This window comes from Syngnathus scovelli, chromosome 18, assembly GCF_024217435.2.
Source record: "Syngnathus scovelli strain Florida chromosome 18, RoL_Ssco_1.2, whole genome shotgun sequence".
Taxonomy (NCBI): Eukaryota; Metazoa; Chordata; class Actinopteri; order Syngnathiformes; family Syngnathidae; genus Syngnathus; species Syngnathus scovelli.
The window spans coordinates 8,654,003-8,668,843 of record NC_090864.1 but is presented as its reverse complement, the minus strand read 5'-3'; the positions used below and the strand labels follow the sequence as shown (position 1 = coordinate 8,668,843).

The window sequence follows — 14,841 nt, the reverse complement described above, 5'->3', positions numbered from 1 at the left end:
TTTTACTACAACAGTCCCCAACTATGACAGAGACGCCATTTTTATTGATGCCCCCCCATTTACTATAGGAAAAAATATAATATGTAATTATATTTCTAATTAAAAGGTTCAAAACATTAGGAAGGTAATCTACTCAGGTAATTGCTTGAGGTTGTGAATTAAAAATAGAGCAATCGAATTAAGGTTAATAATTTGAGCTGATGTCATTGGTCATTCATATGCAGCTTTAAAGACTCGATGACTGTGATTTTATATTGTTAAATCTTCGACATCCTCATGCCATGGACTAAAAGGCAGCAATTATATTTATTTTTGCTCCGCTATTTGCACCCACTTTTTTTTGGCTCCTCAATTCAAATTCACTGCCACTTGGATTTCAAACCCATCATTTACTTTAGTCAATGTTGATTGGACACGTGTTTTTTTTTATTTTATTTTTTTTATAGTGAGATGTCCAGCTACATTCTCTGGCTGTGTGCAGATGGTCACTTGTGTTGCAAATATGTGTGACTAACATAGTCAGAGAAGCTGAAGGGCGACTCATCCCACTGGAGCGCCTCCAGTCTTCTGTTCAGCACACATTGGATCTTGGTGAGCCAGCCAATTGGCCTGCCTTGACTATTTATTGGATGGAATATAAAACTAAACTGTGAGCGTGAATGTTTGACACCCAGTGAGAAAAAAAAAACATATACTGTATAATACGTAATCCAAATTTAGCAATAATCCCTTTCGGTACCTTTTTTTTGTTTCATTTGGTGTTTAATGGGTGACCATTTAAAGTTTGCCTTTTCTTTTTTGTGCGATTAGTTAGTGGTAGAGAACAGGAAAGAGCCAGTTGTGTTGATCGGTACTGATCTGTTGGAGCACCCCAGGGCATGTCTCTGTGTGTCGTGTCAGTGAATTGATGACCTATAAATGGCTGTCTGTGGCTTCTTTGGCTACAAACAGTATTGCCAGAAAAAAAAAAAAAAAACATATGGGTGATGACTCAATCATCTAGCCATCATGACATGCTTATTAAGTCACATACTTGCATGGCACTGTCATCTCCCATTGGTCTTTTTTATTTCTTTTCTTAAAATATATATGTGGTAAATTATTTTGGTAAGCACATACCATTGACACTGTTTTGAAAAGTTTGAAAAGGCCTCCCTCTAGTGTCAAAATGTGAGAATTGCTACCCTCACATTCTTGTGCTTCAAATGATGCTGTGACAATATTCTTATGAATTATTTATTAATAATTATATCCTTGTTTTCTTTTTCGTTGCAGGTTATGGACACACTTTCTAAGCTTTCCCTCACATTGATTGCACAGCAAACTGGAATCAGGTATGGTTCTGTTTAGAATGTTTTTAGGGGTCAATAATATAAAGTGACTGAAAAGTGTAATTTTTTTTAAAGGTCTTTTCCAACTGAAGAAAGTGTTGAAGATGAGGATATCTACAACCACCTTGAAGACCTCATGGAGTATGTGTCCTAATCATATATTTTTCCTGCTGCTGTGGCTTCAGGATCAGTTTTTATTCAACATTTGGTGGATTTTTTATGAATTTCCTAGCATGAAATAATCTAGGTTTTCGCCTCGAGGGGAATTTAGTCTCCCTCCTACGAGCGACAGCATGCTGTATGGTTGAGGAACATTTGTTGCCTGGGTGATGACTGGAAGGCAGCCATTGCTACCTCAGCCTGCTTTTTGATTTTTTTTTCATGTGCAGCTTGCGCTTTGACCGTCTGCTCGTTCAACCCGCATTCATCTCAAGAATTCTAAATTTGCATGTTAATTGAAAGCCTCGACAAATAGGTTCATCCTCAAGTCATGTCCTTGTTTTGTCCTGAGTAACTTTCTTCAAACATCACATGGCGTTTTTCCATCTATTTTGGAAAGCAAATAAAGACCAAAGTCAATATTATATTTTATAATCCACCTACATAAGCGAAAAAAGGCTCCTGGCACAATTCCTTCCAAAGCCTTCTAAGTGCAAAGCAGCAAAAGAAGAAGATTTGGAGCACGCTGACGAATATGGATTGTGAAGGTTCTTAAGATAAACATTTTAGGAGGACTTTTTTAGCTGCTGGCAATTTGTCTGCTTTTTATTTATATTTGACACAAATGATGCATACATATTTTTGTCCATGCATCATTTTCAAGTTGTGTCAAACTCATCTGTGGTTGAAATTGAAAACCAAACTTGTCACGTGTGCCGCAGTGAAAACGGGGTGGAAGATGAGGAGGATCTGTACGACTGCGTGTATGATAACGAAGAGGGCGGGGAAATCTACGAGGACCTGATGAAAACGGAAGTGCTCGCTCCTCCGGTAAGTCTTTTTCTTACATCACATGACTTCCATATGTGGAAATACTTTCAGTGGAATTCATACTGGGCCTAAAATGCACAATATTAATACAAGAGTTGCACTTTTTTTTTTTTTTAAGGCAAACAATCCAACTGTGTCTGTAATTTTTCAAAAAGTGTCTCAATTATGATTTATGTGTGCAGGTGTTACAGAAACAAGCCGAAATCGACATCCGAAGTTGCTGTTTAACAGAAATCAGGCAGACTGAGGAGAAATTTTCAGACACCCTTGACTCAATAGAAAAGGTACATGTGATTTTTTTTATGTTTTCTGGTATTTGTATCCAATTAAATTAGCGCTTTTCCATGCTAAAAATATTGCAAGATGGAGGCTGCATCTCTTCCCACCCATTCAACGCCGCTTGTCTCCTCGCTCCTGTTTATGTTCAAAGCGCGAAAAAGACCCTCCTTGATTTCCCAGCGGAGTGAAAGCACTAGATGACTTTCAATATGAAGCGGATGGTGTAATTTAACACGCGCTCGCCCGCTGCTTTGAGGTGACCAGGAGGTGGAAGTGTTTTCCGAAAGGAAATCATTAAATTGCAAACTCTGAAAATGAGATTATTGTCATGGCCCAGACGCTGCGCCTTGTTTTCGCTGACACCAGCGACTTTGCAAGTTGGCAGCGTATTGTAATGACCTCTCGCAAAATCATTTGCCCATTTTTATTCTAGCGGGACCAGTCTTATTCTCATGCCTCCACTTTCTCTCTACCGCAGAACTTTATGATACCTCTCACTATGTTTTTATCCACGGCCGAGATAGAGAAAGTATTTGTTAATATACCGGTAAGTCATCATCTTCTTTCTTATATTACTCAGCATATACTCGACTTAAAATATATTCAATATGGCTCGTGTACTTGTCTTTCAGGACTTGGTGAAAGTCCACAAATGTTTACTACAGGAAATTCAAGACTCAGTCCAACACAGAAGTGCCCAAAATCTTCACCAGATCTTTATTGCTTTCAAAGAAAGGTTCAATATTGACCTTTTTTCCACTCAAACTAGTCAAACGCTGAGATTTTATGAAGCTTGTGTTTTATTTTAGGTTGCTAATTTATGGGAAATACTGCAGCGATGTCGAGACAGCCATTGCCACGCTGGACAGTATATGTAGAGACAGAGAGGACGTACGCATGAAGCTTGAGGTAAAACAACAACAACATATTTTTAGTCAATTATATTAAGCTGTTTCTGTTAAACAGCCAAACAGCGCCTCCGTGTGTATAACTCAAGAATTGCATGATGTCAAGATAAAACGAGTGTAAATACTAAAATATTTTTTTGTTTCATTTTTACAGGAGTGTTCTAAAAGAGCCAACTATGGCAAATTCACTCTGAGGGATCTACTGGTGGTTCCCATGCAGCGGGTCTTGAAGTATCACCTCCTTCTGCAGGTGCAGTGCTCTATTTTTTCTTAAGTGCATCCCAATTTTTTTTATACCCTTAACTTTCCAAATAAATAATTGTCAGTACATGACATAATTTTATTTTCTATCAAAATAGAATAGAACATTACTGACATACTTCCAGAGAAACCACTTTCACTCTTGACCACTAGAGGCGCTGCTGTCTACCTTTCATTTTGTACTTTGGAGGAGAGAGATATTTTGGGGGACACTGGTTTCACTTTCACAACTCCTCCACTTTTGTTGCATTCATCTAAAGTATATATTCTGCTGCTCCTTTATGGACCTCGCGTTATATATTGAGGAACAACCTTGCAAGGTTAGAATCAGTCATACTTAATAGCAGTGGGGCTTGCTGTGATATGCAGTGACGTATGAACCCTTGTTAAACTTCTTCCAAAGCATTTATAGATTACATTTTTTTTCTTACAGTGTAAGCTAGTCTCTCTTCTGAGTCTTTCTGTGTTTCATATTCTTTTCTCTGGCTCACCACTCTTTTTCTCGTGGCCTCGCTGAGTCCAATCATGATTATCTGTTTGTACACTCCTTGGGTTGTATCTCTAGATGCGTGCAGGTGGAAGCAAAGCTTGATAAATAGAACTCTGCCATCTTGCCAGTGATAATAATAATGCCCCGGTTGAGCATGACTGACATCGGGGATTTGAGCAGTGCAGAGCAAACGTATATATACATATCTCCGTCTGGGATTCATTGTGTGTGTGTGTGTGAGAGAGTGTGTGGAGGACGTTTTTATTGGCCTGGAAGAAGGACATGCATGGCATCCTTCCTTATCCTCCACTGCTGCGGTCTAGATGTCTTGTTTATGTTGCGGCATGGTACTGGCAAGCAATTTTAGATACACGGTTTTCTCTCAGAAACGCACGCACACACTATTGGATATTTTTTTTTTGCACTAACCTTTTCTATTTTATATCAAGATCCAACGTAACAAATATTTGGGATTTTCCACATTCACTTTTCCATGTGCAATCTTGTGGAACATTGTTTTTGTTCATCCAGTGACTCATCATGCAAATCACTTTTTTTTTTTTTAGGCAAAAAAAAAGCAAAACATGTTTTCCCCATGGACCACTTTGGAAGTTTATTTATTCTAACTTGTTTCCCCTCCAACAGGAGCTTGTTAAACACAGTCACGATGCTACAGAGAAAAGCAATCTACGGAAAGCATTAGATGCCATGAAGGTAGATCGTTTTTTTTTTTCCTATAACCTATCCAGATATTAATATAATATCACTTCCATGCATTAATTAATATTTGTTGTGTACAGGATTTGGCCCAGTATGTCAATGAAGTCAAGCGAGACAACGAGACTCTACGAGAAATCGATCAATATCAGAAATCCATCGAAAACCTTGTAAGCAACCCTCTTCCACAAAATAGATCTTTTTTTCTATTCAGTTCATTTTGTTTTGTCCCTTGTCAAGAATCAGCCTCTGAGTAACTACGGGAGACCCAAAGGTGACGGGGAAGTAAAGGTGGCCTCAGTGGACAAACGTGCTAAACAGGACAGGTGAGATATCTGCATGTGTTCTGCTTGATTGATGAGACAAAAGGGAACTGAACAACTTCAAGTTCCTTCAAGTGTTGCTGCTAAGTCACGTATATCTAGGAATATCAAAATGGCCATTAATTATTGAAAACAGAATTTTTCCTACAGCTCTTGTACTTAATATTTTTTCCATGGGGTCATATAAATTTAATATTTGAAAAGGGGCTGACTTGACAGTGATATGCAAAATCACAAATGCAATTCTGAAGACCCATGTTGGCAAGTTGATAAAAAAACTTTTCTTTTAAACCCCAGGCATATCTTTTTGTTCGACGCTGCCGTCATCGTTTGCAAGCGACGAGGAGACAACTATGAAATGAAAGACGTGATAGACCTGCACCTCTTTAAGGTCACCAACAACCCCACGTCGGACAAGGAAAGCCGAAAGGTTTGTGGCGTCAAAGTAAACAAGAGGACACATTTTGCACTCGGGCCAAAAAAAAAAAAGAAATAGTGTTTGTTGTCGGTGCCATTCTCCTCCGCAAAGCTGCAAAGAGCAAATGACAGTTGACATTTTGATAAACAAAAGGTGTGGCTGTGTTATTGAAAGCGGTGTTACTTTCTACAAATTACTCTGTAGTTGACCTTTCAGAGTAGGACAGCTTTGTTTCTTTTTTTTTTTTTTTTTCTATTCTGATGCAACAAAGTTGGCAGTTAAACAAACACTGCTTTTCAACAAATCTGATTGCAATCATTTGTTTTCATGTTCCAAGTCGAGTAGTTTGCCAAGGCGGCACTGATAAACAACATTTCATGACCAAACTCAGACAACATGACCTACAAAAACAATGACGAAACAGAATAAATGAAGCCAGGGAGCTTTTATACAAACAAATTTCAAGTCAACAAGGTACACCTGAACTAGAGAGTGGTTGGAGGGAGCTGATTGGTCGACACAAGGAACACCTGATTGGTCGACACAAGGAACACACCTCAGGTGGAGACCAATTGAAGGAACCAAAACATAATATGAAGAAAAATGACATTTAAATCAATGCAAATGTCCACAAACAGAACATTCTAACACCATTACATGTACCATATTTTGTAAAAAAGAAGAATTTTAATCTAATACTTTAGATATTATACAGGTTGTTCTTTTATCAGTCAATACATATTCTTTTTCTCGCCCAATTCCTTAACAAAGCAAAACTTTATTATTATTATTATTATTATTATTATTATTATTATTATTATTATTATTATTATTATTATTATTTTATCAGGAAATAAAAGTCCCAAACAAAGCAGGAGCTAGCTACCCTGCTTCTCACGACCATCTTTTTAGTTAGTTCTAATAAAAATAAAAACATATGGCGAACCGAATCCAATTTCTCCTTGGAGTTGTTTGCCAGTCTTCTTAAGTTTCAGCATGCTGCGCTATGGCAGCGCCATCTCACACTTGGGTTCTTGTCTTCATGGTCTTTGTTTTTGGTGCGTCCCTCCAAACCTTTCCCCTCGTTGTTCGGCCCCCCCCTCCCCGCCCGAGGCGTAGTTTTCTTTCACACGTATCTCTTTGCGTCCATCTGTCTCTCGGCATCCCGTCCTCGCTCCTTATCACTTTGTCTTTCACCATCATTCTCACTCCATGCACGTGGCCTTTGTTGTCTTCTTTGCTCTCACGCATTTCACTTCCCGTTACAGTGGTCCTACGGATTCTACCTCACGCATAACCAGGGCCAGAATGGCTTTGAGTTCTTCTTCAAGACCAAAGAACTGAAAAAGAAATGGCTGGAGCAGTTTGGCATGGCCATGTGAGGACTTTGACTTTATTACCTCCTAGCACCCAAAAGAAAAATTAACCACTTGTCTTTTTTATCTAGCTCCAACATTCATCCGGAGAATGCCACCAACAATTTCCATGAATTTCACATGCACACTTTTGAAAGAATTACCTCCTGCAATTCATGCCACATGCTACTAAGGTAACAAGCCACACACCATAAAATCTCAAAATAGATATTTTTTTGGGATTAATATAAAATATCTTTGTGATCTGTCTGCAGGGGCATATTTTACCAGGGCTACTTATGCTCCAAATGTGGTTTAGGAGCACATAAAGAATGCCTGAACCGTCTAGGTTGCTGCGGAAAAACAGGTAAGCTAACTTTTCTCCACATATGCAAATATAATACATTCCAATTTAGCATGTGAGTAATTAATTGTTTGTCTGAGATTTCTTGCAATGTCATAGCTCCAAAAAAGGTTATTCTAGGTGGAACTGGGGGGAATTCACGGCTTTGGAGCCTTAAACATGTCCTTAATTCTAACAACCAAGGTCAGCCACATATTCAATAAGTGCTTCTAATACTCATTCAAATGCTCTTTTCCTTCCCTGGGAGGTTTTGACACACAACACTAAAGGCAATGTCACCGTGTGTGCACTTGTAGTGCTCCCCGATGCTTAATAATGTTTTTACAGAGGAGCCTTCTTTAAAAAAAACAAAAAAACGTTTTATTGTGCCCTTATTTTGTCTGCCGCTCAGCTCCCTGTGCAGATGCTTGTTGTGAAAGAAACGGAGGGAAAACTTAAGAGCTTAGTCCTCCGCTTATGAATGTGTGCGAACATGCGATAGCTAAACCTTCAATTCAAACTTTCCCATTTAGGTCTTGGAAGCGCCCAGAAAGCGTGCATACACATTTCACCCTAGCGTTCAGCAAGCGTGCGTCGCCGCAACCGTGTCGTACATTCCCCACAGCGAGCCGCCAACTCGAGTTGGCCCGAGCATCTGTCACGGTGCTATCAGGTCGCAGAGGCAATAACGCCACCGCCGGGCCCACCTCGGCGCTATGTGCACCTGAGTAGATTTGGGCAACACCCGCCATGGGAGAGCGTGGAACTGTGACGGCCGTGTTGTCGCTTTGAATTCCCTCACTCATTACTCGGCGCCGCCACGACTCCGACAGCAAAAAAAACCGAAAGAAACTTTACTCAGGAAGTTTAAATGTGCATATACAGAATATACAGATTTGTTAGTTGCTAAATTACTTTGGAACAGACTGCACCACATATGCACAAACAATTTCAGCTTTTCCGTGTTATGCTTATGAGCGCACGTGTGCGGCATAGCCAAGTGTTTGTCCCTCTTATCGGCGCCAAGTGTTTATATCACAGGTCAAAGTTCGCGTGTGTTTTCCTGTAGAAGTGGAACAACGTGTGGTTAGGGTAGTGTGTGTACATGTGCTCAAGGGTGTGTGTGTTTATTTCAAGGAGGTGTAGCCAACTCCCTCAGGGAACCAATAACAGAAACCGGTGGAGCAAAAAGCAAAGCAAAAAAAAAAAAAAACAGACGGAAAAAAAAAACAGACGCACAGATGTGCCAAGCTCCTCTGTTCTCCAAACCCTCAACCTCGTTACCTCCTCTACCTGAGCTGTCAGGTAGCGGCAGCAAAGCAAAACAAAGTGAACCGCGGTCAAACACGAGGCGTCCGCCTTCACCACTAATGAGGGAGACTTGTCTTGTTGCGGCGAAGGCGTGCGAGTGTTTGCTCGCACCTGCTAACCCGTCACTCACCATGCCTCTTCTCAAACCTCTTTCAGATCCCGGCTGCGTCAGAACTCAGGTGAGCCGCCGCCGTTCGTGTTTGCGCTGATATCAGCGTGGCGCGTCTGCTAGCCTTCGTGTGCAGCACCGAAGGGGGCTTCTCTCCCTTGCAGCTGTTTTGCCAAAAAAAAAAAAAAAAAAAACTCCAATTGACTTTGCAGTCTACCTGTGCAGATTAAGTTCACTTTGCTTCCGGGCGAAGCGTCGTAGCAAATTACACTCGGATTTTTCCACCCTGTACTGTTACTGGTCTTTATGGGGGATTACATTGTGATCACAAGCAATGCTGATCAGCAAAATCATGAAAGTTGGGGATGAGGTGACACTGAGACCGTGTCCCTCCAGTTATAAACCTCTAAATCCAGTTTCTGCCGAGGTGTACACTTTGGTACTTTGGCAAAAAGTTCACTTTATTGGCAGGATTCTGTTTGGGTGCAAGTCGTACACGGGGGATGACAGAATTAATCATTTCACAAGTATTTAAAACTGTTGCAAGAATTTTCCCTAATATACTGAATGTCAATCTGAAATTTCATTTCAACGTGCATATGTGTCACCATCTAAACCTTTTTTCTTTTTTATTATTTCAGATCAAAGACCGAGATCCAGGTGAGAAGTTTCAACTTACCAGTATCGGTGACGCCATCTTATTTTGTGCCATGCAAAAAAAAATCACTCCACACTCTTTTGACATCTGACCTATAAACTGATAAACATTTATATTGTCTATCAGATGATGGCACTGTACCATTAGGAATGCATTTAAATCAAATGCATTGTGCATCTTGGTGTAGGATCACAATCTCTCTCTTCGAAAATCATTTGTCCTCCTCTCTCTCTCTCTCTCTCTCCATTATCCTGCGGAAAATCATTTTCTGACTGAAGACGCATTAAAATCAATAAGCATTTGATTGCTCCAGCCTTTGGCGTTTCATAACACTGCGTGCTTTGTTTTCAAAAAGCCGCTCCAAACACGTGGAGGAATGCAATTCATGCCCCCGAGATGCGATTCTCCACAAGCGCGTGTTTTTTGGAGGTACTTTTCAGGCAGGCTCCTGCATGTCAGGCTGCCAGCCTCCATGCCACAGAGCTGGAACACCAGCAGATAGATTAGCCCTGTTCTTACGGACAATACTTGCCTTGAGCTGTCCCCTTTTTCATCATTCTCTCACAAAGGGACACTATGGATGTCTGGCATAATGGTTTGATTACCCTGCTATGTAGCAGCTAGCGTAGCGCATATATAATGTGTGTTATGATAATGCCTCCAGACGATTTGTACGAGCGGTGCATGGCTGACAAGAGTCGTATTTGTATGTGTACACACATGCAACCTATACTCACTTTGATTATCATGGAAAAAAAGAGTTTAGCCGAGCAAAAGCTTTCGAATGACAAGCGTGCCCGTTCACAAGTGAGGTCAGACTGACTCGGACTCACATACTGATGAATCAAAGCTCTGGAGGGAAATGGTTTCAAAAAAAGTAAAAGGAGCACTTTGAATAACAAACAATCGTCGGATTATCTTTTTACGATTTGGGTTGTGTCTTTGTTGCAGGGCTGCCCAAGATGATGGTGATCAGGAACTATTTCGGCGTGCCGAGTCCGACGTCTGGTCCGGCGCTCAGTATCCAGACGGGTGACATCATCGAATTAATCTGCGCCGACCTTCACAGCTCGTGGTGGCAGGTCGGAGTTTACACGTCCTCTTAATCCACAGTCATCAAGTCTATGGACTTTATGGCACGGGTAGGCAATTCTGGTTCTGGGGTGACCAATCAGGTGTTGCAACATGGAGGACCAGAGTTGCCTATCATGCTTTATGGCGTCCATATAATACAAAACAGATAAAGAATGAAGTCATTTTTGACAACTAAATGCACACACATTCAATATCCATCATTTTTTTGTAGCCAGGCGACCTTAATAATTTTTTCTCGCGGCTTCTGTGTCCTAAATAGAATAGATTGAGTGGCTGCCTTCTGTTTACTCACTTTAATGATCATAACATTTTCAGAAAGATGTCACAAGGACATGACAGGCAATGACCTCCATCGACTGTTAGCTAACGCTAAACACTGGCTGTCGAATAACTCTTACGTGATCATTGTTAATTTCATTTGTATTATGTAATCCACAGTATTAGGGTCAATGTGTAAAAAAATAAAAATAAAGCGTATCCATGTTAATTCTATTTTATCCGACAGCGCATTCATGTTATTCGGTGATGCTTTCTCACACAAGACAAGGACAGACAATTAAGCGTCGGCGTCTGAACTGAAGGAGATAACTCGCACTCGGGTTACCGGCAAACCCTCTATCACCCTTATATGGACTCCCCGGTGTTTATAAATCAAGACATTAGAGTGATCCTTAAGGGGGAAATAAGGGGTTCTCTTTCCCACCAGCCATTATTACAAGAATAGAATAACAAGGGTTGTATATATACATGCGCCGCTCTGTGTCCTGAGCTAATAACACAATTATCTTCTCTTTTTCTTTCAGGGTAAAATCCTGACAACAAAAGAAGTTGGCTTCTTTCCAAGCGACGCTGTTCGGCCGTGCCCATGTGTAAGCAGCCTTTCCGTCTTGTTCGTCAACATACCGCAGTGGCTTATTTGACTTTTAAAACGTCTCACCGCAGATAAAATTTGATTTTTGAACCAGTATCTTCCGAACAATGATGTGACTGTTATAGATGAGACGCTGTTATCGCTTGTAAAGATAACAGCGAGGAACATCTTTATTGGGGATATAAAGGCAGAAGAATACACACTGCACTTTGGATTTGGCGCCAAATAGTATTGAGTTGATCTGATGCGAGCTGACAATTTAACAGGACATGTCTACTTTTCCTGCTTTTCTTTGCTTCAGGTCCCAAAGCCCATTGATTACTCCTCTCAACCATGGTAAGTTTACAAATGAGCTTTTACTGCCTAATTAGATGGTCAATAGGAAGGTAGAAGCCTTTCCTAAATCACTGCTTTATTGGATAGAACTAATCACGGCAAACTGGATCTCACCTGAAGGCTATCTGTCCCAATACTTTTGCTTTTAGGTTTGCGGGACCGATGGAGAGGCTCCAGGCGGAGGCAGAGCTCATCAACCGGGTCAACAGCACCTACCTGGTCCGCCATCGCAGCAGAGAGTACACAGAATATGCCATCAGCATTAAGTAAGTTCCCATTGTGTCGGAAAGCTGAGTCGGCGTTTAAAACGTTTGCATTGTTTTAAAGACACGGCGTCTCCTTCACTTGACAGTGCTGACACAAGTGGTTTATAGAACCAGGTGATATTTGTTAAAAATACTCTATTTTTAATTCCACCTAGTTACGACTTCGGTCGTATATTTGCCAAAGTGGCTTCAAAGTAAATTATACTTCCCAACTGCAGGGGGAGCCGAGGATCAGAAAACAATTACTCCCCATTGTCGTAAATGAAGGCGAAAGACCACAAAGGTGAATAACCTGGAGTCGAGTATGACTATGAATGACAATCATGCGGGTGGGCGGTTAAAGGGGCACGGTGGCTCGGATCAGCCATCATTTGCACGTCAACCACCTTTGGGACCCAACGCATTCCATTATGGCTTCACCGTGAGGCCAGAGGCCGACCGCCGATCGATGGCGGTGATCAGGGAGGGAAATTACACTCATAACTTATTCAATGGCCCACAGGTACAACAGCGACGTGAAGCACATAAAGATCCTGACGAAGGAGGGCTGCTTCCACATCGCAGAGAACAAGAAGTTCAGGAGTCTCTTTGTGAGTCTGTTAAGCTCCTCCCATTCCCCCCCCCCCCCACTGCAATTCATGAATAAATCATTACTTTCATTAATGGGGTGTCAAAACCTGAATTCTATTTGAGCAGTGCACACAAAAATAATTAAAGATTATAAATGTGTTTCGGAAGTAAGAAAAGTGTTTTTTTTTTTGTCTCGTGTGTTTTGCACGCTCAGTAAATATTAACTCATTCAGTGCCATTGACGGTTATAGATGTCAAAGTTATTAACTAGGTTGGCAGTGAATGAGTTAACATCAGAATTATCGAAAATTTGAAATAATGAGTGCTAATTAATTGTTTTGTGTGTGTTCAGGAGCTGATTGAATACTACAAGCATCACTCGCTAAGAGAAGGTTTTCGGAGTCTGGACACCACGTTGCAGTATCCCTACCGGGAATTGGAGAATTCTGCAATGCATCGACTCAGCCGCTCCGGTGGAAACAGTGAGTACGCCTGAGGAGCTGTAAAAGAAAACAAATGCTTTAATTTGACCTTTTCAATTTGTTTTCAATAAAAGGCCACAACTTGACAAGCTTTTCCCCCCCCAAAAGGTTGAGGGACGTGTTTTTGCAGTGTGGACAAAAGTATTCAAACGGAGCCCTTTTTTTTTTTTTTTTTTAAATACGACTCTGCTTGGATTTTACGTGTTGTTGTGCAATAAGTCATCACAACAGTAACGGTAGCATGTCAACTTTATGACCACAAGCATCCCCGCGGAGCAAGGTTTTGATGAACGAGCAGTTCTCCAATCTGACATTTTCTGTCCACCAAGCCTTCCAAATCGTGTTCCATTTGCTCTTTACACTTTATGCTCCAATCCTGCATCTCGCTACTGTTGTTACTGGCTCGGCTGATTTCTCTGCCCACCGCTCTCGGTGCTTTCTATGCTTTTTTTTTTTTTTTCATCTCTTTTCACAGTGCTTTAACTCACCTGGGAGCATCTTCACAACCTTACAGTAAAAGAACCGCGCAGCTATTTGCTATTTGGAACACTTCCGTCTCCGCTGACTTTTATTGTTGTTGTTGGGTTCTTTTTTTTTCTTCCTTCTTCCCTTAGCTCTGCGTCTCATTAGATTTGACAACAGTATCTGCAGTTTCCAGACCATCAAATAGTACAAATAAGTTCCAAGGGAGTTAAATTATCTGGTTAAACCTTCAGTGAACTAACTAAAGTGAAGGCAAATATATCGTCAGGGCTTTGGGGCCTACTATGCTTGTATTTATTTGATTCCAAAGAGGAGAGCAAATGAACCAATTAACCAGTGCAGAGTCACACATATTGAAAATTATTGTAATAATTGCAATGCAATACATGATGCTGTTTATGTATGCAAATGCAGTTTTTAACATACATCGCAGAGTTGCTGCTAATTAGGGCTGAATGAATAACATACAGTAAGATTTTTTGTTTTTAGTGACTTGGACAAGAGCAGCTGTTGTTGACAACTTTGAATAACAATTTTAATGAGATCATTTGCGAGGGAGGAAATAATGGCAAGTAACCATAGTGACATTAAACACAGAACACAGATAAAAAAAATATTTTTATTGTGTATATATATATTTTTTATTTTCTGCCATTGAGTAAATAAATATCCTGCATGTTACTATTTAAAGAAATAAAATTATGGCGCGTCAAACGAAATAAATATTTGGCAGTTTAAACAAAAGTATTTTTGGAGAAGTAAACATTTTTTTTTTTATCTATAGACTATCGCTTTAGTAGACAATGCTAGGTGGGGGAACAAAAAAAACATCAAGACTCTATTAAAGATTCACAGTTGACTGTCTGCCTTTTTCCAAAAGTGCACTGTGTAGTTCATCCTTTCAAAAGTCTCCACTCACCCCACACGGCGCTGCAGCCAAGCTGAGTCTTTCAAGCAATTCCCCAAAAAAAAGACCTTAAACTCAGCATGCGAGCGACGCACCAAGCAACAGTGCCCATCAATCGTTTTTTTTTCTTAAACGACGTTTTAACGTTTTATTCTCAAGCCAGTTTGACGCGTCTGACAAGAAACAGCATGACGATGGTCACATTGTTGGCAGGACAAATGACAACAGATTGGTGTTGATCATGCTTTTTAAAAAGAAAAAAAAATCCACATTCTGTTTCTTAGTTTTTGCCTTTGTATTGATCGCTTTGTTGGGTTAATTTGTCGCTAACCTAAATC

The 14,841-nt window shown here is 40.5% G+C and overlaps 1 protein-coding gene across 1 annotated transcript in view; it reads left to right on the top strand.

The window, feature by feature from the left end:
• LOC125986226 (guanine nucleotide exchange factor VAV3) overlaps positions 1-14,841 on the top strand; it is a 29,352-nt gene that overhangs the window by 11,061 nt on the left and 3,450 nt on the right. The window contains 23 exon segments of the mRNA XM_068648778.1: positions 1,276-1,334; positions 1,407-1,472; positions 2,213-2,321; positions 2,504-2,605; positions 3,079-3,147; positions 3,233-3,405; positions 3,407-3,509; positions 3,663-3,758; positions 4,905-4,973; positions 5,060-5,146; positions 5,217-5,302; positions 5,597-5,729; positions 6,986-7,095; positions 7,165-7,266; positions 7,348-7,439; positions 8,883-8,905; positions 9,477-9,495; positions 10,445-10,575; positions 11,392-11,457; positions 11,761-11,795; positions 11,945-12,061; positions 12,564-12,651; positions 12,984-13,113. Coding sequence (XP_068504879.1) covers positions 1,276-1,334; positions 1,407-1,472; positions 2,213-2,321; positions 2,504-2,605; positions 3,079-3,147; positions 3,233-3,405; positions 3,407-3,509; positions 3,663-3,758; positions 4,905-4,973; positions 5,060-5,146; positions 5,217-5,302; positions 5,597-5,729; positions 6,986-7,095; positions 7,165-7,266; positions 7,348-7,439; positions 8,883-8,905; positions 9,477-9,495; positions 10,445-10,575; positions 11,392-11,457; positions 11,761-11,795; positions 11,945-12,061; positions 12,564-12,651; positions 12,984-13,113 — 2,065 coding nt within the window.